This window comes from Bufo gargarizans, chromosome 1 (assembly GCF_014858855.1).
Source record: "Bufo gargarizans isolate SCDJY-AF-19 chromosome 1, ASM1485885v1, whole genome shotgun sequence".
In the NCBI taxonomy this organism is placed as follows: domain Eukaryota; kingdom Metazoa; phylum Chordata; class Amphibia; order Anura; family Bufonidae; genus Bufo; species Bufo gargarizans.
The window spans coordinates 670,387,450-670,415,354 of NC_058080.1; the positions used below are offsets into that span (position 1 = coordinate 670,387,450).

Genomic DNA, 27,905 nt, shown 5'->3' on the forward strand with positions numbered 1-27,905 from the left:
TTCACGCTCACATGGTGCAAGTGAGAAAGTGAAGTAAAGCCCATCCGCTCACATGTCCCATAGAAGGAATGCACAGTAGCTTCCCTACAGACACCCTCTAAGAAATGTTGCTCTACAGGACCGGGTGAGTGTGAACCTTCCCATAAGGTGTGTCTCCTTAATGGGACCCATTCACAGCCTCATAAAGACTGTAAAGAGTGTGGCCTGCTTCAGCCGATGAAAGGCAAAGCGATTGCGCTCTTACCTCTGCCACAGTAAATCCAGCACTTAAGGGTTTACAGGAGGATTAATCACGGGACGTCTCATCCTTAAGCCACTTGCACACGAACGTTGCGCATCCGTTCCGTGCATTAGGGACCGCAATTTGCAGTCCCCAATGCACGGGCAACGTCCGTTCGGCGGCGGTGACAGATCGAGACCCATTCAACTTTAATGGGTCCGTTATCCATCCGGACTGAAAATAAATAAATAGATAGAGGCACGGACAGAAACACTCTGTAATGCTTCCATGGAGTTCCGATCCGTGCTTCCGCTCCGCATCTCCTGTGATTGCGGACCCATTCAAGTGAATGGGTCTGCATCCGTGATGCGGAGTGCACACGGGCCAGTGCCCATGTATTGCGGACCCGCCATATGCAGGCCGCAATACGGCCACGGGCACACAACGTTTGTGTGCAAGAAGCCTTATACTGACTGCACTGGAAACCATATAGGATCTGCACCCGCGACCATTAAAAAAAAAAAATATATAATAATAAAGAAGGGTAAAAATGTTACTAAATTTCTACTTTTTTTTTTTTTTTTTTTTTTAAGTGGTTGTCTCATCAAGAGAATAACTAACACACTAATACAGAATAATTCACTTGTGACATATGCCTTCCATCTGCCCTATTACAACATATGGATGTCAGCGCTTCCTGCTCGTAATCCCCCTCTATTACCCGGCTAACAATTATCAGCTCTTGCAGTAATAGACCCTGTCCGGCCATCTATTACATTAATACTCCATTTTTCCTATGGTGGTCACTGCAGGGGAAAGAAGGGCTTACCGCTGGGGGTTCCCGAAGTCGCAGTGACCAGCTAATAACCAGGTTGGATTCAGTCTGAAAGAGGTTGTCATCATGTAGCGAGATTTGGCCACCATGAAGAGATATCCAGTTCTACCACAATCCAGTGCAGTTTGCAAACTGCTTGTTCACGGCCTTGCTATTCTGTAGATGGCGGCCATTTACAAAGACTGGCTTTTTACACTGGTCTTTGTTTCCCCCCCTGTGCTGCTCAAGGAGCATTAGCCTAAAGCCTCATGCACACGGCCGTTGTTGGTCTGAGCATGGGCACCGTCCATGTGCCCGCCGTATGCGGACGCAAACCCATTCACTTAAATAGGGTCCGTGATCTGCATCAAACGGTCTGCACCGGAAAAAAACGTAGTGCATGCACAACTTTTTTGCGGTGCAGAGGCACAGACAGGAGCCACACGTTAGCGCTCCATAGTGCTTCCGCAGGATTCCATGCCTCCATTCCGCACCGCACCTTCTGTATTTCAGGCCCAGTCAATTGAATGGGTTCACATCTGGGATGCGGTGCACAAACAGCCGGTGCCCTTATATTGCAGACCCACTGTTTGCGGGCCACAATATGGGCACCGGCTGACCACAACCATGTGCCTGAGGCGTAATTCATAATTCTACCACATTTTTAAAATAGTTTTTACTCCTCTTTTACGCCTGTTTGCCGGAGCTGAAGTCCTGGCACCGACCCAAGTTGTGAGAGAAGCGCAAAAACGGCTGCTATAAAATACGGTCACAAGGGCATTTAAAAAGTTGCAAAAAAAAAAAAAAAAAGGGGGTCTGGCAACAATTTTTTTGCAAAAAAAGTTAGTAAATGCCCCCACATGTGTCTCTTCACAGTCTGCCACCATCAGCCCTGGAACAGGGGAATGGTACCAACCATCTGGAAAATGAAGCCAAACTTTCCAGGAATAGCAGAGTAACGGCACAAGGCAGAGATCGGAGAAAAGCAGCTCCACAACTGGTATGTTACACCATTATGTAATGACAGGCCCTCTTTAAGGCCGTGGTTACATGGCAATCTGCTGCAGCACCTGTTGTGTGCCCGAGGATCACCGTGCGGTACTGCAGCTGCTGAACCCAAGTTACCAAAACCCCGGAATCACAAAAATGACCGCCTGGGCTCCACTAACACTACATGTTCTAATAAATTTTAGTTCGGATATCTTTACATTGCATAATGAATACACAAAACACAAGAAAAAGACAAGACTACAACAATGACGTCCTCAGGATGATTTACAGAACTGTAGCATATAGTGTGCTGACTAATAAGCACATGATCCCAATGTGACATGTGGTCCGGGACTGTGCCGCCAAGTGACGGGGCATCTAGGAAATAACCAGGAGCTGGCTGCACCGAGGCCATACAAACAGGGAGACGCGAGAGCGAGTGCATAGAGGCAGTAATAAAGGGAGATCCATCATCCGGACAAATAAAGGAACCTATTACCGTACAAAAAACTAAATCTGCACCTAGCACCATTATATCTCTAGACCTGAAGAAGATCAAGGGATGGAGCGGCCTGGTCATGTCATACGCATCACTAAGGCCTCTTTCACACGGGCGAGAATTCCGTGCGGATGCAATGCGTGAAGTGAACACATTGCACCCGCACTGAATCCGGACCCATTCACTTCTATGGGGCTGTGCACATGAGCAGTGATTTTCACGCATCACTTGCGCGTTGTGTGAAAATCGCAGCATGCTCTATATTGTGCGTTTTTCGCGCAACGCAGACCCCATAGAAGTGAATTGGGCTGCGTGAAAAATCGCAAGCAAGTGCGGATGCGGTGCCATTTTCACGCATTGTTGCTAGGAGACAATCGGGATGGGGACCCGATCTTTATTAATATAAGGAAAAATAATAGCATTCTTAATTCAGAATGCTTAGTAAAAAATAAAAAAACAATTAATAAACTCGCCTTAATCCACTTGGACACTCAGCCTGGCATGTCTTCTTTCTTTTTTGATGAAAAGGACCTGTGGTGACGTCACTGCACTTATCACATGGGCCATCACCATAGTGATGGCCCATGTGATGAGCGCAGTGACGCCATCAAAAGGTCCTTTAGCCAGGTCTGAAGAAAGTAGAAAGAACAGGAGATCTGCTATGCGATCAAGAGGATAGGGCGAGTTAAATTTGTTTATTATTTTTAACCCCTCAATGGACATTTTACTTCGCATTCTGTATTAAGAATGCTATTATTTCCCCTTATAACCATGTTATAAGGGAACATAATAAAGTCTACACAACACCGATCCCAAACCTCGGCTCGGGTCTCGGTACCAAACATGCAGATTTTTCTCACGCGTGCGCAAAACGCATTAAAACGCTTTGCATTCAAGCACAAAAATTGTGCATTTTCCAGCAACGCACCCACATCTTGTCCGGCCCTCACACGCGACGCCCGTGTGATAGAGGCCTAAGACTTTCGCTCTGCTCCTCTTTCTACTCCCTGATAACAGAGTAAGGCTACTTTCACACTAGCGTTCGGGTGTCCGCTTGTGAGCTCCGTTTGAAGGGGCTCACAAGCGGACCCGAACGCTTCCGTCCAGCCCTAATGCATTCTGAGTGGACGCGGATCCGCTCAGAATGCATCAGTCTGGCAGCGTTCAGCCTCCGCTCAGCAGGCGGACACCTGAACGCTACTTGCAGCGTTCGGGTGTCCGCCTGGCCGTGCGGATCCGTACAGACTTACAATGTAAGTCAATGGGGACGGATCCGTTTGAAGATGACACACTATGACTCAATCTTCAAACGGATCCGTCCCCCATTGACTTTACATTGAAAGTCTGGACGGATCCGTCTGAGGCTATTTTCACACTTAGAAATATTTATAACAATATAATGCAGACGGATCCGTTCTGAACTCAAGTGTGAAAGTAGCCTAAGGCCTCATGCACACGAACGTATTTTGTTTCCGTATTTTGTTTCCGTGTTTTTGCGGATAGGATGCTGACCCATTCATTTTAATGGGTCTGCAAAAAATGCATCAGTATGTCCGTTCCATAGCCCCGCAAAAAAAATAAAAAATTCCTATTCTTGTCCGTTTTAGGCATTGTTACAATGGATCTGCAAAAAAATAAAAATAAAACGATGGCATACGGATGTCAACCGTTATATTTGTTGCGGATCCGCAATTTGCAGACCACAAAACACGGTCGTGTGCATAACATGCCTACAGGGCATGCAGTGTGAAGTCTGTAACCTGAGACAGATCTATGTAGTAGCTGTAGACAATGGATTATACTTTTTTTATTTTACATCTGTTAGGGCTCATGCACATGACCATAGCCAATTTACGGTCCACAAAACACAGACAGCGGCCATGTTGCGTTCCACATTTTGCGGAACGGAACACCCGGTCCATAAAAAAAAAAGTTCTATCCTTGTCCGTAATGCAGACAAGAATAGGACATGTTCTATATTTTTGCAGACGGCACGGAACAAACATACGGATACAGACAGTAGGTGTGCTGTCCGCATTTTCTGTGGCCCAATTGAAGGGAATGGATCCACATGCAAAAAATGTGGATCGGACGCTGTGCAGCGTTTGTGTGCAATAGCCCTTAGAGCAATTTTAAAAAAAAAAGGCTAAAAAACATGGACATAGCTGTAGATTTTGACTACAGTATCCGTTTAGCCCATTTAGAAAATGTCCTAAAAACTCTTCCAGCAAATAATCTGGACGTCTTCAAACCCCCTCCCCTCCCCCCTCCCCCCCCCCCCTATATTCCCTTCTAGCATCCTTTTGGCAAAGGGGGTTTATATTTGGTGCATACATAAGGATATTTTTCTGGCATACGAGCCAAACATAATCCAGAAATGCAACATGAACATCACTTTACTCTTTGTATAGAAGAAAGCTATATCATTTTCTAGCTTTCAAGTTCTCTGCTTGCTGTCACTCAATATAAACTCTCTTTTTTTACTTCCAGGGGATGTGTCCTGGTCCCACGAAGGACCGACAGGTGACGGCTTGTTACAGTACAGCGTATCAGGGCTGTGCCTTATAAAGACTGTGTGTCCATTACATGACAAGAAGCCTCTGATCAAGTCACAACAAGCAGAGATCTTGAAAACTTTCTGAATCAGGAAAAAAAAAAAAAAAGAAGACTGAAAACAACTTTTTTTTTTAGGTCAACCACCACTTACCCCATCCCATAACTCCCACAGAATTACGGAAAGAGATGATTAGCTATCCACTGAGCTCTACCGAGGATGCAACGGCTGTGAATCCGTGAGCAGGGGCCGCAAGACCTCTGATCTGGTAGGTAAAGGTCGCTGAGGTTATATCGACTATGAATGGCTAAAGTAGCCATATACACAGAATAAGTGCCCACCAGACTCCCCAATTATCATGCATTTACAATCAATATAGAAAGGACCATAAGAGTCTAGCAGGCAGATTCCCTGCTAGACTTCAGTGAGAATCACCCATAGGAGGAGGAGGGGAAAAAAAACAAAAAAAAAAAAACATAAAACAAACTGTAAATCCTGTGGAAATCTGTAGGATCCACAACCTAAATAATGTCTATGGCCAGCGTTACTGTATCAAGTTTATTGACCAAATATTACCAAGCAGCAATTCAACCAGATGACACATCATTGTAACTGCTCTAGTGCCATCTAGTGGACACAAGTTATTATTGCATTTGTTTCATCCACCAGTCCTTAGACACTAATTTGCTTATAGGCATTTGAACAAAAATTACTGTAACAGAGTATCTGGATAATAAAAGTTCAAAAATGGTGTGGTGTCAAAAGGCAGTAAGTGCTCAACCCCATGTGCAGTTGTGCATCTATACCCAGGGGAGCAGATCCTGCACTTGTGGCCCATTGCGATCCCCAGCAAAAATGCATACAGTGAAGGATGCCTGCAGCGGACCACCAGTACCACAATAGACACCCTACACAAGATAGAAAAATGTGTGGATGTAAATAGCTATATGAAAAACATTAATAAGGAAGGTGCACTACTGTGGATGCAAACAAACAAGTCTGACTAAACCCTCAAACCTCTGACTAAGGCTAGGTCTACACGACGACATTTGTCGCGCGACATTTTGTTGCACTAATGTCGCGCGACAATTTTTATAATGGCTGTCTATGGTGTCGCACTGCAACATCCATCTCGAATGGATTTTCTGCGACTGTCGCGTCGCAGTCGCAGCATGTCGCATGTTGCAGTGCGACACTATAGACTGCCATTATAAAAATTGTCGCGCGACAAATGTCGTCGTGTAGACCTAGCCTAAACCTGCAACTGGGGTCCATCACGGTGCCCTTTCTAATTACTCTGCTGTCACCGCCAATTTATAACACCATTGTGTCCTACCACCAGTAACTATCCTGCACTAGAGTGCCCACACAATTGGTGTCCAGCACTGAGCCCCTCCCATAATAATGCCCTAACTACCAGTTTAATGGGCACACACCACTATTTACTTTGCCCACTAGTCCTCACACCACCATATAAGATGTCCTCATAGGGATCCACCAGTTATTTTGCCCTCATACTAGCTCAGAGAAGTGCATCTGCGGCAGCCGGGTCCATGCACTCAAAACGTAGTGGAAGAGTTGTGCTCCAAAAAAATAAAATATAAAAATCACATGGGTATGGTAGAAGGAGCCATGCAGATTCTGAGTCCACAATGTAGTCTTGTTCTAGCTGTAGTGTCCTGTGCAGTCACTTACATCTACACGACATATACTGTCCCATACGTTTTCCAGAACCATCACTAAACAGTAAGGCTGATTATTAGGGACATACTACAGACGGCAATTCCCAAAAATCAGCCTGCGGAAATGCACCACCAAGCAAAACGTGTAACATGTAAATGCAGCTCCACTGACGAGCGGGTGATTATCGGGAACTGTCCATTCCTAATAATTGCCTGCTCAGTCAGGTAGCGTAAATCCATTTTTACACAGAGAGATATCCTCCTTACAATTTAGTGACCATCCAGGATCGGGTCTCAGTTACTGGTGCATTACATGGAGTTGACAATGTGTGTAGACACTGTTTGCCTCCCTAGGCTTGGGATGTCACCTCCAATTTCACTTGTAGCACAGAATGGATCACTATGCGCCATTCTACTAATGAGATAATCTGTCCGTGCAGAGGTCGCCTCTGTGCACCTCTTGCTGCTATTCCAGTTAGTCGTTGTTCTCCCAACCACTGGGACACGCAACGTTGAACAGTTCTGACATCGCAACCTAGAAATGTAGCAATCTACCAAAGTGATAAACCAGGGTCTGTCAGTTAAAGGATTCTGCCCCTCTCAGTTTTTTGCCGAGTGCCAATAACTGGCACATCAATCCTAGATGACTTGATCCAATTTTTGAGATTTCACATGGCTAAAAAAAAACAACAAAAAAAAACTTTGCTTTAAACCTTGCTTTTGGCCCCTCCCACTTGCCACAGATTGGAGCTAGGTGCTTGAAAATTTTATTGTCTACAGATCTTAGCGACACCTGCTACTTCCTAGATTTACGTAACCTTACAGCTTGTCCTTCTTGGCATTACAATTTTATAGAGGTTGTCCAGGATCAGCAAAGTGTGGCTGCTTCCCTACAAAAACAGCACCACTTCTGTCCACAGGCTGTACGTGGTATTGGAGCTCAGATGCAATACCACACACAACCCATGAACAGGTGTGGTTCTCTATTAGTTAGAAAGCAGCCATGTTTTTCTGATCCTAGACAACCCCTTTAAATGTTGAGGAATGTATAATAGCCCCCATAGTGTCCCAGTTTATAAATGGTCACACACACACACACACACACACACACACACATAGTACTACCATAGCGCCCCAGCATTTAAAATGACCCCTTACATACATCAGGTTCCCCCACCCACGATAATGCCCAAAAAAAAAACACCTCTCCATGGGCACGCGTGCACTGAAGGCAGTAAGACCTGATGCTCCCAGAGTAATCAAGTGACGTCATGAGGTTGGGAGCGTCAGGTCCTGCTGCCTCCAGTGCTGAGCAATAGAATGCATGCCTGTGGAGATGTGAGTATTTTTATTTTTTTATTATTAGATGGGTGCACTTCTGTCTAAACGCCTGTTAAATACTGACCCATTGATTTCAATGGAGTCCATTTGGTCATCAAAATGGACAAAAATAGGATATGTCCAATTTTTGATGGCCGCTATTCACTGACAGTTAAAAAAACATCCATGTGAATAGCCACATAGAGAGCAATGGTTCTGTAAACGGCTGTGTACCGGGCCGCTTTCCACTGTCACGTGGATGTACGCTAATTCTTCTATTTGTTCCCAAGTGAATGTGAGATTTTTTTACTTGAACCAGATAGCCACTTTAAAGGGGTTGTCCGGGTTTAGAGCTGAACCCGGACATACCTACATTTTCCCCCAGGCAGGCCCCCTAATATTAGCATCGGAGCATTTCATGCTCTGATGCCCTCCTTTGCCCTGCACTGAATCGTGCAGGGCAAAGGCATTTTATGGAGATCTGGTGACGTACAGGGCTCTCTATAAAGGACTGCTGGGCAGAGGCTTCCGCCCAGCAGTGAGCCCAGGTGAGGTCATCGACACTAATGGGCGGGCTTCAGTGCTGTCCTAGGCTGTAAAACGGCTAGGGCAGTGCTAAAGCCCGCCCATCACCAAATAAATAAATTGCGATCCAGCGCAAGGGAGAGCATCGGAGCATGAAATGCTCACATTAGGGGGCTGCCTGGGTTTAAATGTGGTTATGTCTGGGTTCAGCTTTAAACCCAGACAACCCCTTTAAGGGCTCATTCATATGACCATTTTTGTGGATCCGCAAAACACGGATACCGGCGGTGTGCATTCCGGATTTTGCAGAACTAAACATCCTCCTCCATGAAATGCCTATTCTTGTCCGCAGGGCCAAGGAACGGCATACGGATGCGGACAGAAATATACAGTTAAATGAATGGGTGCTAAGGGAATGTTCACACTGAGTATATATATATATATAATATTTTTTTTTTTTTTTTTTTTTTATTCTGACCCTGCTTCAGGATTCCTTGCGATTTTCTGGATGCGATTTCTATTCCAATGTGGTTTTTGACCCATTTTTTATGTGGTTTTATGTGACCATTTCATTGGGAAGTTTGGACGTGGATCCAATACTGAATCTGCACCAAGAATGAACATATCACGCCTCTTTTCTACACTGCGGTTTTTAAAAACGGAGTGCAGGGAAAAAATAAGAATGCACTGTGTAAACTAACAAGGAGTTTTCCGAATTGAAATCACTGGAGATGATTTGCAAATTTTTTTACGTGGTTATTGGGTGTGGAATTTGCACCAAAATCCATGTTAAAAAAAAAACCTCTGTGTGAACATACACTAAACGTGACAAAACTGAAGTCGTCAGCAGAAGTGTGAACAAAGCCTCAACCACTGCAGTGTATTTTCTACACCAGAAATTCCCAACCTGTGGTTCTCCAACTGTTGCAAAACTGTGCTTGTAAGCCCATGCTGGGGGTTGTAGTTTTACAACAGAAGATAAGTAATAGGTTGGAGAAGACTGTACAGATTCATGGGATAGCTGGTGCTGAACCCTGTCATTTAGCAGGTAGATGTCACAAAGGCTTGCACTCAGCTAGATCAGCATGTAATTAGAGCTTGAAAGCAATATGGAGCTAAATAGGGACACAATTAATGGGATTTTCCAGGATTCAAATACTGATAACCTATCTTCAGCATAGGTCATCAATATCAGATTGGCGGGGGTCCGACACCCACCTATCAGATGTATGAGGAGACGGCGCACACTGTGCACACTGTGCACACATGCAGTCTCCCTTCTGTCTTCCCGACCGGTCGATGGTCTTTGCCATAGACAGCAGCGGTGAACTGGAAGAGAGACTGGAAGCATGTGTCCACTGTGCGCGCCGTCTCCTCATACAGCTGATCGGCGGGTGTCCGGTGCCGGACCCCCGTCGATCTGATATTGATGACCTATGGTGAGGACAACCCCTTTAAATACTGATAGGGAACAGATTGTGAGCTCCATTGGGGACAGCTTGAAGTTAATGTCGGACGCTGCGGAATATAGTAGCGGTATAGAAGTGCGTAAAATTAATTTAAAAGAATGAAACCCAGGTCGTTTATAAAGTAGTGGTGGGTCAAGAAGATATATATTAAAAGTTGCAAATACTGGTTAATAGATATTTTGGAACATCCTGATACTGTGAGAAGGTTTGGATAAAGAATAAGTGGGAATTATTTAACAATGCGGTTTTTATGGGTTGCAGTTTTATATGGGTTGTGCGCAGAGTAGAGGGTCTCCCCCTAAGAAGCCTTTTAATGTTTAATGATCACTGAAGCTGCTTGTAAGGCCTCATGCACACGACCATGCTGTGTTTTGCGGTCCGCAAATTGCGGATCTGCAAAAGACAGATGCTACCCGTGTGCGTTCTGCAATTTGCGGAACGGGTCGCCCATGTTAGAAAGGCCTATTCTTGTCCGCGAAATGGACAAGAATAGGAAATGTTCTATTTTTTTTTGCAGGGCCACGAAACGGAGCAACAGATGCTGACAGCACACGGAGTGCACTGCTGTCTGCATCTTTTGAGGCCCCATTAAAGTGAATCTGTCCCCATCAGAGCCGCAAAAAAAATGCGTCTCAGATGCGGACCAAAACAACGGTCGTGTGCATGAGGCATAAGTATAGTAAAAGCAAGGAACCCTATAAACGTCTGTCTGTTTTACACGATGTGTGACTACTTTTGTTTTCTTTAGCATCTACAAAAGGAGAGGGTCCTTGGAGATCTGAGTGTCTGCTCCTCGGGGAACTAGAGAGCGCAGCTGACCAAGATGGCTTAAAGATGACCCGTCCCCTGTCCTCACAAGTCTCTTGTAGTAACTACTTGCATTCCCCATGTAACAATTCTAGAGCGTCTATTCTTATGTCTCTATGTTGTGTCATTCCCCCGTTATTTCTACTAGAAGTTTATGAATGAATTGTCAGCATCTTGCAGTGAAGGTACAGATGGGTGTTACCAGTTGGGGGTGTCCCTGCACAGTGACACCAGCAGCATTGATTGGACAGAGTCAGACAAACTCACTACTGGTAATACCCAGAAGTACCTTTACTGCACACTGCGATTTCTTTATAAACCTACAGGAGGAATAATAGAGGAATGGCACATCATAGAGTCATAAGAATAGATGCTCCAGAATTGTTATTACATGTCACGAGAGGGGACAGGTCCTACTTAAATGGGTATTTTCATCTGGACATTTATGACATTTCCACAGCACGGGTCAAATGTCAGTCAGGTACCATTCCTATCTCGAGAACGGGGCTCCTCCAGGAATGGAGATTACTCCGCGCATGTGTGGCCTTCTCCATTCACTGACCGCCTGAATTTTTTCAGAAGTCCCATAGCAATGAATGGAGAAAGCCATGCATGCCCAACGTCCTCTCAATTCCAGATGGGGACCGGTTCTCAAGATAGAAGGAGCCCCCAGAGGTGGGACAAGCAATTTCGGACATTTAAGAATATCCTTTGGGATGGGTATATCCCTTTAAGGCCGAACAAAAAAGTTCTGCATCCTGAACAGAAACAGAACGGATTCCACCACAGTCAATGCAGTCTGTCCAGCCATTATTCGCTCCTCTAACGGATGTGGGGTGAACCCTAGGCAGCTTTCATGGCATTGTGCTGCAGCAGGTCTGGTGTCTGGTAGTCAGGGATCACATAAAGGATTAGAGGTTGTCGGAGAAGGCAGAAATGCTGTTTCTCCACAGGGATCACTGAAGATTTTGTATAAGGCCGTTTTCTGCAAATTTCCGTGCAAGCATGTGAATGTCAGCCATGTGACCGAGCTGTTCTGCTTTAGCATGCTTAGGGCCCCTACACAAATTCATTTTCTCTGGTGTCTTCCTTGCATGCCACACATTTTTTTGGAATTTTTTAAGTGCCTTTTTTCAGTCTTTTTTTTCCCCCCCAAAAGAAAAGGGAGATCGAAAAACACCGGAAAAACCTGTCATTGGTTCGACACGAGACACCCAAAAAAAAAAAAAAGGAAGACGGCGACACAAAGAACGCCACCAGGCAAAAAAAACCTAACATTTCATATTTCCCATAGACTTTTTGCTAACATTTGGAGCCGCTGTTTTTGCAAAGTAATTATTTTGTGTCCTTGATTTTCCAGTTTAGTATCCAATAGTACCCAAGCCATTCTGGGGACCTGCCGTACACTGAGATACAGATCCCGAATACAAGCATCATACAGCGCTCAATGGTGACACGCTATCTGTTCAATGAAAATCGTGCCGGCCATACGTATTTCTACTGACTTCTCCTTACACTGGCATGCTCAGTTTATAAGTTCATTCACACTTCAGTGGGCCACAAATGAAGCATTATGCTGGTGCTGTATTTTGCGTTACACTACAATATTGCTGACCCTGCCTACTTATGTTGCCACACCTTCTTTCAGTTGGTCAAAACTGAAAGAAGGCGGGGCAACATAAGTAGGCAGGGTCAATAAAAATAGGCAGGGCCGGCAATACTGTAGTGCAACGCAAAACACTGCACCAGGCTATGTAACCGATGAACATGACATCAGTGACCTAGGAAGGGGCCTAAGCACTTGTGGTGCACAGAAACCTCTTCAGACAGCTGAATAGGGTGATGGCCACCATTTGCCTCACGCAGTGCAACACTTTTCCGTCGCATAGAGTTGATCAGGTTGTTGATTGTGGCCGGTGGAATGTTGGTCCACTCCTCTTCAATAGCTGTGCGAAGTTGCAGAATATTGGCAGGAACTGGAACAAGCTGTCGTATACGCCGATCCAGAGCATCCCAAACATGTTCAATGGGCGACATGTCCGGCGAGTATGCTGACCATGCAAGAACTGGGATGTTTTCAGCTTCCAGGAATTGTGTACAGATCCTTGCAATATGGGGCCATGCATTATCATGCTGCAACTAGGGATCGACCGATATTGATTTTTTAGGGCCGATACCGATAATTTGTGAACTTTCAGGCCGATAGCCGATAATTTATACCGATATTCTGGGAATTTTCATTTTTAAAAAAAAATTAAAATTCCCACAAATCTGCTGAAAATTTATGTTTATTGTTAATGTGTATTTTTATTTTTTTTGTAAATCTTTCTTTTTCATTTATATTTAATATTTTGGTGTTTTGTTTTTTTTTTAACTAACTTTTAGCCCCCTTAGGGACTAGAACCCTTGTCCTATTCACCCTGATAGAGCTCTATCTGGGTGAATAGGAGCTCACACTGTCCCTGCTGCTCTGTGCTTTGTGCACACAGCAGCATGGAGCTTACCATGACAGCCAGGGCTTCAATAGCGTCCTGGCTGCCATGGTAACCGATCGGAGCCCCAGCATTACACTGCTGGGGCTCCGATCGGAGGAGCAGGGGAGAGGGGATCCTGTGGGGGGGCGCACTGCGACTGGGGTGGGGGGGGGGGAGCGCACCACTGCTTAATACTGGGGGGGAGGGGGGGCGCACTGCGCCACCAATGCCTAATATTGGGGGGGGGGGAGGGGGGGCGCACTGCGCCACCAATGTCTGATACTGGGGAGCTTGGGGGGGCGCACTGCGCCACCAATGAAGCTTAATCTCTAATTTATTCATATACAGGAGGCAGGAGCTGGCTGCAGGATCACATAGCCGGCTCCCGACCTCTATGAGCTGTAGCTGCGATCCGCGGCACCTGAGAAGTTAACTACCGCAGATCGCAGCTACAGCTCATAGAGGCCGGGAGCCGGCTATGTGATCCTGCAGCTCCCGCCTCCTGTATATGAATTAATGTGAGATTAAGCTTCATTGGTGGCGCAGTGGCCATAGCTCCTCCTCTTGTCCCCTGTCCTCCCATTGGCTGGAGCGGCAGCAGCAGCACAGGGGGAGGAGACACTGCTCCTTCTCCCCTGTGCTGCTGCTGAGGGAGCACGGAGAGCGCTGACAGCAGCGCGATCTGTGTTCCCAGGACGTTATCGGAATATCGGCAAAAATAAATGCCGATACCGATAACGTTCAAAATCCTAAATCCTAAATATCGGCCGATAATATCGGTAAATCCGATAATCGGTCGATCCCTAGCTGCAACATGAGGTGATGGTCGTGGATGAATGGCACAACAATAGACCTCAGGATCTCGTCACGGTATCTCCGTGCCATCAAGTCGGTTACGACAACGAACTGCAGTCAGGTCCAGACCCCGGTGAGGATGACGAGCATGCAGATGAGCTTCCCCGAGACAGTTTCTGACAGTTTGTGCAGAAAATCTTTGGTTATGCAAACTGATTGTTGCTGCAGCTGTCCAGGTGGCTGGTCTCAGACGATCATGGAGGTGAACATGATGGATGTGGAGGTCCTGGGCTGGTGTGGTTACACGTGGTCTGCGGTTGTGAGGCCGGTTGGATGTACTGACAAATTCACTAAAACGCCTTTGGAGACGGCTTATGGTAGAGAAATGAACATTCCTGCAGTCAACATGCCAATTGCACGCTCCCTCAAACGTTACGACATCTGTGGCATTGTACTGTGTGATCAAACGGCACATTTCAGAACGGCATTTTATTGTGGGCAGTCTAAGGTAGACCTGTGCAATATTCATGCTGTCTAATCAGCACCTTGATATGCCACACCTGAGGTGGGATGGATTATCTCAGCAAAGGAGAAGTGCTCACTGACACAGATTTAGAATATTTGTGAACAATATTTGAGAGCAATGGGTCTTTTGTGTATGTAGAAAATGTTTCATTTCTTTGAGTTCAGCTCATGCAAAATGGGAGCAAAACTGAAAGTGTTGCGTTTATATCAATCTATATATATACACACCTTCTCGTTCAAAGAGTTTTCTTTATTTTCATGACTAGGAAAATTGTAGATTCACACTGAAGGCATCAAAACTATGAATTAACACATGTGGAATTATATACATAACAAAAAGTGTGAAACAACTGAAAATATGTCATATTCTAGGTTCTTCAAAGTAGCCACCTTTTGCTTTGATTACTGCTTTGCACACTCTTGGCATTCTCTTGATGAGCTTCAAGAGGTAGTCACCTGAAATGGTCTTCCAACAGTCTTGAAGGAGTTCCCAGAGATGCTTAGCACTTGTTGGCCCTTTTGCCTTCACTCTGCGGTCCAGCTCACCCCAAACCATCTCGATTGGGTTCAGGTCCGGTGACTGTGGAGGCCAGGTCATCTGGCGCAGCACCCCATCACTCTCCTTCATGGTCAAATAACCCTTACACAGCCTGGAGGTGTGTTTGGGGTCATTGTCCTGGTAAAAAATAAATAATGGTCTAACTAAACGCAAACCGGATGGAATAGCATGCTGCTGCAAGATGCTGTGGTAGCCATGCTGGTTCAGTATGCCTTCAATTTTGAATAAATCCCCAACAGTGTCACCAGCAAAGCACCCCCACACCATCACACCTCCTCCTCCATGCTTCACGGTGGGAACCAGGCATGTAGAGTCCATCCGTTCACCTTTTCTGCGTCGCACAAAGACACGGTGGTTGGTACCAGATCTCAAATTTGGACTCATCAGACCAAAGCACAGATTTCCACTGGTCTAATGTCCATTCCTTGTGTTCTTTAGCCCAAACAAGTCTCTTCTGCTTGTTGCCTGTCCTTAGCAGTGGTTTCCTAGCAGATATTCTACCATGAAGGCCTGATTTACACAGTATCCTCTTAACAGTTGTTCTAGAGATGTGTCTGCTGCTAGAACTCTGTGTGGCATTGACCTGGTCTCTAATCTGAGCTGCTGTTAACCTGCGATTTCTGAGGCTGGTGACTCGGATGAACTTATCCTCCGCAGCAGAGGTGACTCTTGGTCTTCCTTTCCTGGGGCGGTCCGCATGTGAGCCAGTTTCTTTGTAGCGCTTGATGGTTTTTGTGACTGCACTTGGGGACACTTTCAAAGTTTTCCCAATTTTTTGGACTGACTGACCTTCATTTCTTAAAGTAATGATGGCCACTGGTTTTTCTTTACTTAGCTGCTTTTTTCTTGCCATAATACAAATTCTAACAGTCTATTCAGTAGGACTATCAGCTGTGTATCCACCTGACTTCTCCACAACGCAACTTATGGTCCCAACCCCATTTATAAGGCAAGAAATCCCACTTATTAAACCTGACAAGGGCACACCTGTGAAGTGAAGACCATTTCAGGTGACTACCTCTTGAAGCTCATCAAGAGAATGCCAAGAGTCTGCAAAGCAGTAATCAAAGCAAAAGGAGGCTACTTTGAAGAACCTAGAATATGACATATTTTCAGTTGTTTCACACTTTTTTGTTATGTATATAATTCCACATGTGTTAATTCATAGTTTTGATGCCTTCAGTATGAATCTACAATGTTCATAGTCATGAAAATAAAGAAAACTCTTTGAATGAGAAGGTGTGTCCAAACTTTTGGTCTGTACTGTATATAATATCCAACAGTGTTGGATCTTTGCACTGCGATACAGTAATCTTCAGTCGCTTGATGGATAATGCAGTTCAGACTGCTGTGTAGTCTCAGCGTTATGTCCATAAAAAAGGAAAAAAGTGCCACTTAAGGGCTATGTACACGTTTGATTGCATTTAACTTATTTTTGGCAAAAAATATTTTTTTCAATTGGTCTTTATTAAAAATATTGAGCCTGTCACAAAGGGTTAACTGTTTGTCTAGCTGTGTGACTTGTACTTTCACTCTGTACCAGTCCTCTAATAACCCTTATCTATACATTACTAAGAGGTCAAACATTTAAAGGTACAGTATATCAGACAAGCAGATTTTCTGCCGGATGATCACTAACGTATGAACACTCGTTGGCAATCATCTCACAGTATAAAGCCTCATTCACACGTCACTGATTTCCATCAGTGATTTTGAGCCAAAACCAGGATTGGAGCCTTCACAGACATAAGGTATAAGGTAAAGATCTGCACCTGTTCTGTGTTTAGAGCCGCATCTGATTTTGGCTCAAAAACACCGAAGGAAATCACTGAAACTTATTTTGTTTCAGTGTCAGTTAGTTGTTTTTTTTTTGTGGACCTTATGCAGCACCATTCATTTCAATAGGTCAGCATCCGTATGTCCGACCTGTAGCCATGCAAAAAAATACAGAGCATGTCCTATTCTTCTCCATTTTGCAGACAAGGATAGGCATTGCTAGGGCTCATACACCCTATTTTCTTTCCATGTCCGTTCCGATTTTTTGGCGGACCGGATTTGGCACCATTCATTTCAACAGGTCCACACAAAAAAGCAAACAGAAAAAAAAAAAAAAAAAAAACACGGATGAAACACCGAACAATACAGAGTAGTGCTGTCTTATCTACCATGTATGAAACACGGATGTCACATGGACATCATCCATATTTTTCGGGGATCCGCATTTTGATTAATAGCACATGCACAAGAACATATTTTCTTTCCGTTCTATTTTTTTTTTTTTTGCAGACCGTATTCAGAACCATTCAATTCAATAGGTCCGCAAAAAAAAAACGCAAGTTACTCTGTGTGCATTCCGTTTCTGTATGTCCATTCCACAAAAAAAACATATCCTATTATTATCCCCATTATGGACTGTTCTATTAGAGGCCAGCTGTTCCGTTCCGCAAAAAACGGAATGCACTCGAATGTCATTCTGTATTTTTTTGCCAACTGCCGATGAACAAGCAAATGTTCATTGGACAATCCACATCTTTCCGCATTCGCCATCCGGCAGATGGCGCTGTATAATTATGATCTGCCACTGGCAAACCACTGTAAAGCAAGGGGACAAGCGGTGGTATAGTGATCGCTCCTGCCCATGCTGTAGAGGACATCACTGCATGTAATAGGAGCGGTCTCCTCAGCTAGAGAGTAGGTGATTGCCGGAAAGGAACGCTTTTCTCCCGTCAATCGTCTGCCTGATCGGGGTGTCTAATACAGCCTTTAGGCCACACTCACTGTATCTGATACCACCGTGCACTGCCAGATGCCCATTCACTGTAATGTGAACCAGCTGCTTACCAGCATATATGATGGCTTTCAGCCGGACAATAAAAATACTGTGTGTAGTCATTTTTGCTGTGCAGGAAGCTGGCATATATGCTGAATACAGTTACCGGATCAGTGGCGGAGTTCATAACTCAGATGTGAACCTGTCATCAACTGTAAGCTGCCCTCACGCAGAGCAGCACAACGTAGTGACAGATGCACCGATTTCAGCGGTGTATCACTTAAGGGCTAAAAATAAGTGGTTGCCGACAACCAGCACCATAATCATTGTAGCCGATGCCTTGGAAAAAAATCCCCAGGCCCATTAGTAGTCCTAGGAAATTTGATTGCAGTTTTAGACAACCAATTGGATATGTTGAGGCCTCCGCTGAGACGCGACCCTGGCTAATTGGTGGAAATTTGGAGATGGGAACATTCAGCCCTTAGAATTTCATGTACCGAGAGGGCAAGTACCCGGTCAAATATCTTACCTCAAACATGATAGCAGTACTAGACGTATGGAAAAGGAACACAAGGGGGTATGGAGAAAGCATGACCACTGAGGGGTGGTCCCCGGTGATACCCCTCTGGCGAAACCCCAAACTGTCTGAGCTATACAACCTGACGAATTTCAAATTCTGGTTGCAACGCGGCGTTAAATACATTGTTCAGTTGTACTCGAATGGCAATTTCAAAACGTTCAGGGATTTCAAAGAGGAATTCCAGCTGCCACAATCTAGTTTATAGAAACTTCCAGCTTAGACATACATGTACAAAACTATTTGGCAAAGATCCGATTAAACTAGAATACAGCGCTATTGAAAAGATTGCAAGACTAAAAGAGATATGTAGGCCGGTATGTTCCTTCTATATAGAGCTCTTATCGCAAGCCCCCTCAGATGGAAGGCAGACATCGCAGACCTGGAGGATAGGCATCAGAGATAACATACAATTGGAGAAACACGGTCATCAGCGCCAGAGATCATCGCATCGCACTTATCTAACCCCTGTTAGATTGGATAGCGCTCAGTGTACTAGATGCGGTGGAGATAGGGGAACCCTGATTCACATGATCGGGAGCAGTCCAGTTATAGCCGAATATTGGTCAAAGATACATGGTTTTCTCAAGGAGAATGGGATTACCGGCAGTTTGCTCCTCAGCAAATAGTTTGTTAGGGTTGATAATTGATTTAATCCAAACTAAATACACTAGGATACTTCATCGACGCCTAATGTTTTATGCAAGGAAATCTATTCTATTAAAGGGCTTCTACCACCAGAAATACATTAGCGATGCGCCATTGTCAGCACTACATAAAAGAGTTTGTTACATTTCTCCCTGCAGCCGTTTTGGTAAAATAAGGACTTTTATAATATGTTAATGAGCCTCTCGGTGCTATGTAAAATCAGCACCTAGAGGCTCCGTCTACTCACCCTTTATCCCGCCCAGGTCCCCTGTTCTGCCCACCCCGCTCCTCTTGATTGATATGACGGTTCGCAGCAGCGTTGACGAAATCCGCGCCGTTCACTTCTGTATTCAGCGCAGGCGCAGTGAGTGAAGGCCGCTCTCCTGATGCCAGCTTCCTCACTGTGACGTAGTCGGCGCAGGTGCAGTGAGGAATCCGGCACCAGGAGTGCATCATTCACTCACTGCGCCGAAGACAGAAGTGAACGGCGCAGGCGTGGGATTTCGTCAACGATGCTGCGATATAATTTTAAGCATGTGCGATATGCGATATATATCGCGATATATTGTTTTCTATATTTGGGGGGGCGTGTTTAAACCTTTTTTTTTTTTTTAACTTTTTATTTAATAACTATTAGCCTCCTTAAGGGCTAGAACGTAGAACCCTTGTCATATTCACCCTAATAGAGCTCTATTAGGGTGAATAGGACTTTACACTCTCCCTGCTGCCCTGTGCATAGTACACACAGCAGCAGGGAGCTGAGTCCCCTCCCCTGAACAGTGCCATCCACAGATCCCCCCTCCCCTGAACAGTGCCATCCACAGATCCCCCCTCCCCTGAACAGTGCCATCCACAGATCCCCCCTCCCCTGAACAGTGCCATCCACAGATCCCCCCTCCCCTGAACAGTGCCATCCACAGATCCCCCCTCCCCTGAACAGTGCCATCCACAGATCCCCCCCTCCCTGAACAGTGCCATCCACAGATCCCCCCCTTCCCCTGAACAGTGCCATCCACAGATCCCCCCCTCCCTGAACAGTGCCATCCACAGATCCCCCCTCCCCTGAACAGTGCCATCCACAGATCCCCCCTCCCCTGAACAGTGCCATCCACAGATCCCCCCTCCCCTGAACAGTGCCATCCACAGATCCCCCCCTCCCTGAACAGTGCCATCCACAGATCCCCCCCTCCCTGAACAGTGCCATCCACAGATCCCCCCCCTTCCCTGAACAGTGCCATCCACAGATCCCCCCCTTCCCTGAACAGTGCCATCCACAGATCCCCCCCCTTCCCTGAACAGTGCCATCCACAGATCCCCCCCCTTCCCTGAACAGTGCCATCCACAGATCCCCCCCCTTCCCTGAACAGTGCCATCCACAGATCCCCCCCCTTCCCTGAACAGTGCCATCCACAGATCCCCCCCCTTCCCTGAACAGTGCCATCCACAGATCCCCCCCCTTCCCTGAACAGTGCCATCCACAGATCCCCCCCCTTCCCTGAACAGTGCCATCCACAGATCCCCCCCCTTCCCTGAACAGTGCCATCCACAGATCCCCCCCCTTCCCTGAACAGTGCCATCCACAGATCCCCCCCCTTCCCTGAACAGTGCCATCCACAGATCCCCCCCCTTCCCTGAACAGTGCCATCCACAGATCCCCCCCCTTCCCTGAACAGTGCCATCCACAGATCCCCCCCCTTCCCTGAACAGTGCCATCCACAGATCCCCCCCCTTCCCTGAACAGTGCCATCCACAGATCCCCCCCCTTCCCTGAACAGTGCCATCCACAGATCCCCCCCCTTCCCTGAACAGTGCCATCCACAGATCCCCCCCCTTCCCTGAACAGTGCCATCCACAGATCCCCCCCCTTCCCTGAACAGTGCCATCCACAGATCCCCCCCCTTCCCTGAACAGTGCCATCCACAGATCCCCCCCCTTCCCTGAACAGTGCCATCCACAGATCCCCCCCCTTCCCTGAACAGTGCCATCCACAGATCCCCCCCCTTCCCTGAACAGTGCCATCCACAGATCCCCCCCCTTCCCTGAACAGTGCCATCCACAGATCCCCCCCCTTCCCTGAACAGTGCCATCCACAGATCCCCCCCGACGCTCACAGGAATACATTTAAAAACTAATCAGTAACTTTATTAATTGGTGATGTCTTTACTGTATACCTTACTAGGTCTTAGCTCCGGTAACAGCAGGCAGTGCGGGGGGCGGCGCTCACTCACTGACGTCACGCGCCTACGCCGCCTAGTGGGAGAAGCAGCCGCGTGACGTCAGTGAGTGAGCGCCGCCCCCCGCACTGCCTGCTGATACTGGCGCTAAGACCTAGTAAGGTATAAAGAGATCACCAATGAATAAAGTTACTTATTAGTTTTTAAATGTTCTACTGTCAGCGGCGTGGCCCTGTATATTCTAACCCCCATTGGATTTGAGTTTTCACGCGCTCACTGAGATCGTGAAAACTCAATGATTTACTGTCAGTCCCTCCCCTCCTCTTTTGTCATTGGTGGTCAGCGGCAGCCGCGCACAGTGGGGAGGGACTCTCTCGTTCTCCACTGTGCCAGCTCAGAAGAAGATGGTGCGCGCAGAGAGCGCGATTATGGCGATATAGGCGATATGCTCAAAATCTATATTGCATATCGCCTATATTGTCTATATCGCCCACCCCTAGTAGAAACCATTTAGGCTGGAAACCTCCGGCGGTTCCAACAGTCCAAAACTGGGCTCAGATTATAGATGCAGCTTTGCCAATTTACAATATGACCTTCATAGTGAGGAGTAACCCAGAGAGATTTGAGAACATTTGGGGGCCCTGGCTGATGGCTAGGTCAATTGTCATTTAAAAAAAGGGGAAAGAACATGAGATGTTGAGAAGGGTATAGGTGTGGAAGTGAATGAGTTTTAAACATGACCGAAACTGGGAACTACTGGCAGAACTACCGTAGAAACGAATTGCTTGGTGTTGAAAAGGGTAGCTGCAGCGCTGTGGTGGGTGTGCATGTGAGAGTGCATGGTAGTTCTATCTCTTGAGCCAGTGGAGCTGGATGGCAGTGTACAAGTCAATATGTACAGACTCTCCTGAAAATTGCAGCTCTCACCTGTTGTGAGCACGGACGCCAGCCAACATGGACACGGCTGTTGCTTTTGACTTTTGGAGGAAAAAAAAAGAGAAAATCCAGCTATTTTAAACAACAGGAAACACTTTGTTGATGCGGTAAAAACGTTCCAGTCCTCATACGCAGGAGACAATCTACGCGTTTCGGACCCTCATGTTTCGGTCCTTAATCATGACATGATGTAATGATTAAAGTGATTCTGTCACCAAGTTTTAGGCTATAGAGATACGGACATGCACGGCTAGATCGCCGCTAGCATGTCCGCAATATACTGTTCCTATAGGGCTGTGTGCTTTTATTTTCTTTAAAGAAGGATTTTAGAGATATGTAAATTTGTCTTGTAAGGTGCCCAAGGGTCTGTACGAACCTTCCTGGAGCCCAGCCACGCCCGCCTGTGAAGATGCCCAGCACCGCCTATGTCCTCCGAATCTTCTCCTTTCGTCACCAATAGATTGCCGCGAGCTTGCGCATGCGCAGTTCCTTCCCTGAGGCTGATGCCAGCACAGGGATTGCCGTAATCTCTGCGCATCGCGAGATTACGGCAATCTATCGGTGACAAAAGGAGGAGATTCGGAGGACATAGGCGGTGCTGGGCTCCAGGAAGGTTCGTACAGCCCCTTGGGCACCTTACAAGACAAATTTACATCTCTCTAAAATACTTCTTTAAAGAAAATAAAAGCACACAGCCCTACAGGACCGGTATATTGCGGACATGCTAGCCGCGATCTAGCCGTGCATGTCCGTATCTCTATAGCCTAAAACTTGGTGACAGAATCCCTTTAAGGACCAAAACGCGTAGATTGTCTCCTGCGTATGAGGATTGGAAAGTTTTTACCGCATCAATCAAGTGTTTCCTGTTGTTTGAAAGAGCTGGATTTTCTCATAGATTTTTTCTACTGAATAATAATATAAGAAAAATGTACCTTCATGACAAGTACTAATGTTGTTTATGTATTACCGATTCCATCAACTCTGGTCTTGAGACTTGTATTAGTCCATTTTTCTCATATATATATATATATATATATATATATATATATATATATATATATATATATATATACACACCCAAGAAGAGTACTGAGTTATTCATAATCTCCTGCTCTCCCCGCCCACCTGCTGATGATTGGCAGTTCTCTTCTAGGGAGAAAAGTAATTAGAAGACTCACTTACTTTTTAGCCCATAAGTAACACCTCTAAAATCAGCGCGTCTGTCACTACTTCATGCTGTCCTCGTGAGTTCAGCACAAAATTGACGACAGGTTGCCTTTAGAACACATTGTTATCCGTAAGATAAGAATTGAGACATACTCAGCGTTTAGGAGGTCAGAGATCAGGAGTCCATCAGGTGAGCTGCCTGACGGAACACAGTAAAAAACACAGAGCCTGCCATCAGAGAATCTCAAGGCTGTACAGAGAAAGGGGCTCAAAAGTTTTATTAAACACCAATTGAATAAATCATTGGAAAAACCCCTTTAAATATGACAAGTACACAGAGTTTAATTTTTTGTGTTTTTTTGAGTCAGATGCCATTATTTTTTTTTCTTTTATTTAAACACAGCATGCTGTGGGTACGGCAATTGAAAAATACCAGAAAAAGCACTTGACAATGTAATAAAAATGTTTAAATGAAGTCACCAAAAGTTATGAAAACCCTTGAATCAATGGCTTCCTTCTGTCAAGCACAGATACGCATTTAACAGAGAAAAAAAACTGCATGAAGGAAGCCTTAGACGCACGGATAGAGAGCGAAAGCGGCGGGGGGGATGACTGCTCCCTCCGGCTTTATTCGGTTTTCTGCTCCTTTTGTGACATAACCCAATCATGTGACGACAACCTGTGATCCTGCCCTAGGAGACAACTTTAGGGGGCGCAACTCAAACGGGCAAAAGTCACATCCATAGGAATGAGCAACTGTGCGTCTCACTGGATCTGACCACCTGGGCTCACCACAACTCTGCGACTACTGAATTATGTTCTAGCCCTTCTATTGTAACGTTTGCTACAGGCGGATTGGGCCACTTAGCCAATATTCAACTCTGAAGCCAGGACGCAAGGAAAACTATAGCTGCAGAACTACAAGTCCCAGCAAGCCCCACACAGGTTTTAGCAGAGCAGGCACCCCAGTACACCCAGCTGACGTCTGACAGCTGGCCAGTATGCCCCCCTCCCCCCAGGCTGACCCCCCCACACTTACTTCTTGTCGCTACTGAACAGCCTGAAGGCAGCCGGTGTGGAGCTGCCGCCCGGGGTGGCGTCCTGTGCCAGCTCTGCGCCCTCGCCGCCCCCTCCGCTGCTGTAGTCATTGTAGGTCAGGCTGGTGCTGGAGTTGGACGCGTGTCCGCTCATCCTGTAGTTTGTATAAATGGAAGAAGTCCCAGAGCAGCGGAAAACGGGAACGTCTGCAAGCGCTACGGAAGCCGGGGAAGACGGCCAGCAGTCACGTGACAGGAGGGTGACACGGCGCTGAAGGCAGAGGAGGCACCGCCACTTACTAGGAGTTCCGGGTGTACTGTGCTAACGGCGACACCGCCAATCAGAAACACGCACTCTAGAATGGGCGTGTCTGAAAGGTTAGTTTATATCACGTGGTACCGGGAAAGTTGTAGTTGTCTAGTCCCGTGGGGTAGTAGTGGTGCAGGGACCTGTGGCTGGTCAGGGGGCCTGAAGGCAGTCATGGGACCCACAGCGATGAGAACTGGGAAGCTTAGAGGAGGACTCGGAAAATGGAAGGCTTATGGTTATTTCAGTTTTCAAATGCACAGAGATTATGCACAGCTTGATGTATAATAGAGAGGTAATGTACAGTGATGTCACAGCACAGGGATAATAAACACAGTGATGTCACAGCACAGGGATAATAAACACAATGATGTCACAGCACAGGGATAATACACACAGTGATGTCACAGGACAGGGATAATAAACCCAATGATGTCACAGGACAGGGATAATAAACACAGTGATGTCACAGGACAGGGATAATAAACACAGTGATGTCACAGCACAGGGATAATAAACACAGTGATGTCACAGCACAGGGAATATACACACAGTGATGTCACAGCACAGAGATAATAAACACAGTGATGTCACAGCACAGAGATAATAAACACAGTGATGTCACAGTACAGAGATAATAAACACAGTGATGTTACAGTACAGGGATAATAAACACAGTGATGTCATAGGACAGGGATAATAAACACAGTGATGTCACAGCACAGAGATTATACACACAGTGATGTCACAGCACAGAGATTATACACACAGTGATGTCACAGCACAGAGATTATACACACAGTGATGTCACAGCACAGAGATTATACACACAGTGATGTCACAGCACAGGGATAATAAACACAGTGATGTCACAGCACAGGGATAATAAACATAGTGATGTCACAGCACAGGGATAATAAACACAGTGATGTCACAGCACAGGGATAAAAAACAGTGATGTCACAGCACGGATAAAAAACACAGTGATGTCACAGCACAGGGATAATAAACACAGTGATGTCACAGCACAGGGATAATAAACACAATGATGTCACAGCACAGGGATAATAAACACAGTGATGTCACAGCACAGGAATAATAAACACAGTGATGTCACAGCACAGGGATAATAAACACAATGATGTCACAGCACAGGGATAATAAACACAGTGATGTCACAGCACAGGGATAAAAAACACAGTGATGTCACAGCACAGGGATAATTAACACAGTGATGTCACAGCACACGGATAATAAACATAGTGATGTCACAGCACAGGGATAATAAACACAGTGATGGCAGGCCCCTCATCGCTTTTCATATGAAACTCCTCCCCTTTCACCCCTCTGGCCCGCCCTATGTTCTTCAGAAATCCAGCGCCAGCGCCGTTCACAAGATTTGCCGCGCCTGCGCACTTCATTCCCTATTATGGGCAGAGGCACAAGAGCATTGAATGCGTATGTGCCGGCCCATACATCTAGCCGGCCTTGTGCCTCTGCCCATAATGGGGAATGAAGTGCGCAGGCGCGGCGAATCTTGTGAACGGCGCTGGATTTCTGAAGAACCTAGGGCGGGCCAGAGGGGTGAAAGGGGAGGGGTTTGCATATGAAAAGCGATGAGGGGCCTGGGCACCGGACGCTTGAACGCCGCCCCTGGGCACCTTTAGAACCTAATTAACATATTGAAGTGTTTTTTAGCGAAAATAAGCGACGGACAGCTATACGGTAAGTAGCATTCCAATATGGGGACTGTAATGCAGATCATGGTGTCAGTGTTCTATAAGGCCTCTTTCACACAGGCGTCATATTTTTGGCCCAGATAAAATGCGGGTGCGTTGCAGGAAAATGCGCAATTTTTTCGCGCGATTGCATAACATTGTAATGCGTTTTGCACGCGCGTGAGAAAAATCTGCATGTTTGGTACCCGAACTTCTTCACAGAAGCGGTTGTGTAGATTTTATTATTTTCCCTTATAACATGGTTATAAGGGAAAATAATAGCATTCTGAATACAGAATGCAAAATACAATAGCGCTGGAGGGGGTTACATTTTTTTTTTTACCTCACCTTAATCCACTTGCTCGGTCTTCTTCTTTGCTGATTGCAGGAAAAGGACCTGTGGTGACATCTTTCACATCACATGGTCTATCACATGATCTTTTACCATGGTGATGGATCATGTGATGGATCATGTGATGACCGGAGTGACGTCACCACAGGTCCTGTTACTGCACAGAAGACGACAGAAGGAGATGCCGGCTGCGCGAGCAAGAGGATTAAGGTGAGTTAAATTATTTTTTAAAAATATGTAACCCAGCCCTATTGTACTATGCATTCTGTATTCAGAGTGCTATTATTTTCCCTTATAACCATGTTATAAGGGAAAATAATAAAATGATCGGGTCCCCATCCCAATCGCCTCCTAGCAACCCTGCGTGAAAATCGCACCGCATCCGCACTTGCTTGCGGATGCTTGCGATTTTCACGCAGCCCCATTCACTTCTATGGGGCCTGCGTTGCGGGAAAATCGCACAATATAGAGCATGCTGCGATTTTCACGCAACGCAGAAGTGATGCGTGAAAACCAACGCTCATGTGCATGGCCCCATCTCACGCATTGCACCCGTGCGGAATACTCGCCCGTGTGAAAGGGGCCTAAAGGTCAGTTTAGGTGAAAGACTCCCTTTAAATGCCGGTCCTGGTTTTGGCAGCACCTGGCTGTCCTTAAATAGGAGAAGAAAGAAGGGGGGGGGGGGGGTCAAAAGAGACCCCCACCCGAAAAAAAGAGTGTTAATCACAGACTATCAAAGGAAGAGTCTTTGAAAAACTACCAGGCGCCAACAAAGGGAGAGAGAGGTATTAGGACAGAATGGGGACTAGGGTAGTGAGAGGCTGCCTGAGAGTGGCTGGAGCTGCAGTGGAAGGCCACTGCTAGTAGAATAGCATATACTTGGAAAAAGAGAAAAAAAGTGGGCCCAGCCAGACTCGAGGGCGCCAACCCTGTAACGTAGTGTATGAATAAAACTAAATAGGAGAATATAGTATTGTCTAATAAGA

At 46.1% G+C, this 27,905-nt stretch overlaps 1 protein-coding gene across 1 annotated transcript in view; it reads right to left on the bottom strand.

The window, feature by feature from the left end:
- AP3B1 (adaptor related protein complex 3 subunit beta 1) overlaps positions 1-24,828 on the bottom strand; it is a 316,263-nt gene extending 291,435 nt beyond the window's left edge. Inside the window, exon 1 of the mRNA XM_044276105.1 lies at positions 24,545-24,828. Coding sequence (XP_044132040.1) covers positions 24,545-24,696 — 152 coding nt within the window. The 5' untranslated portion in view covers positions 24,697-24,828. The remainder of the gene's footprint in view (positions 1-24,544) is intronic.
- Between the last annotated feature and the right edge of the window lie 3,077 nt (positions 24,829-27,905).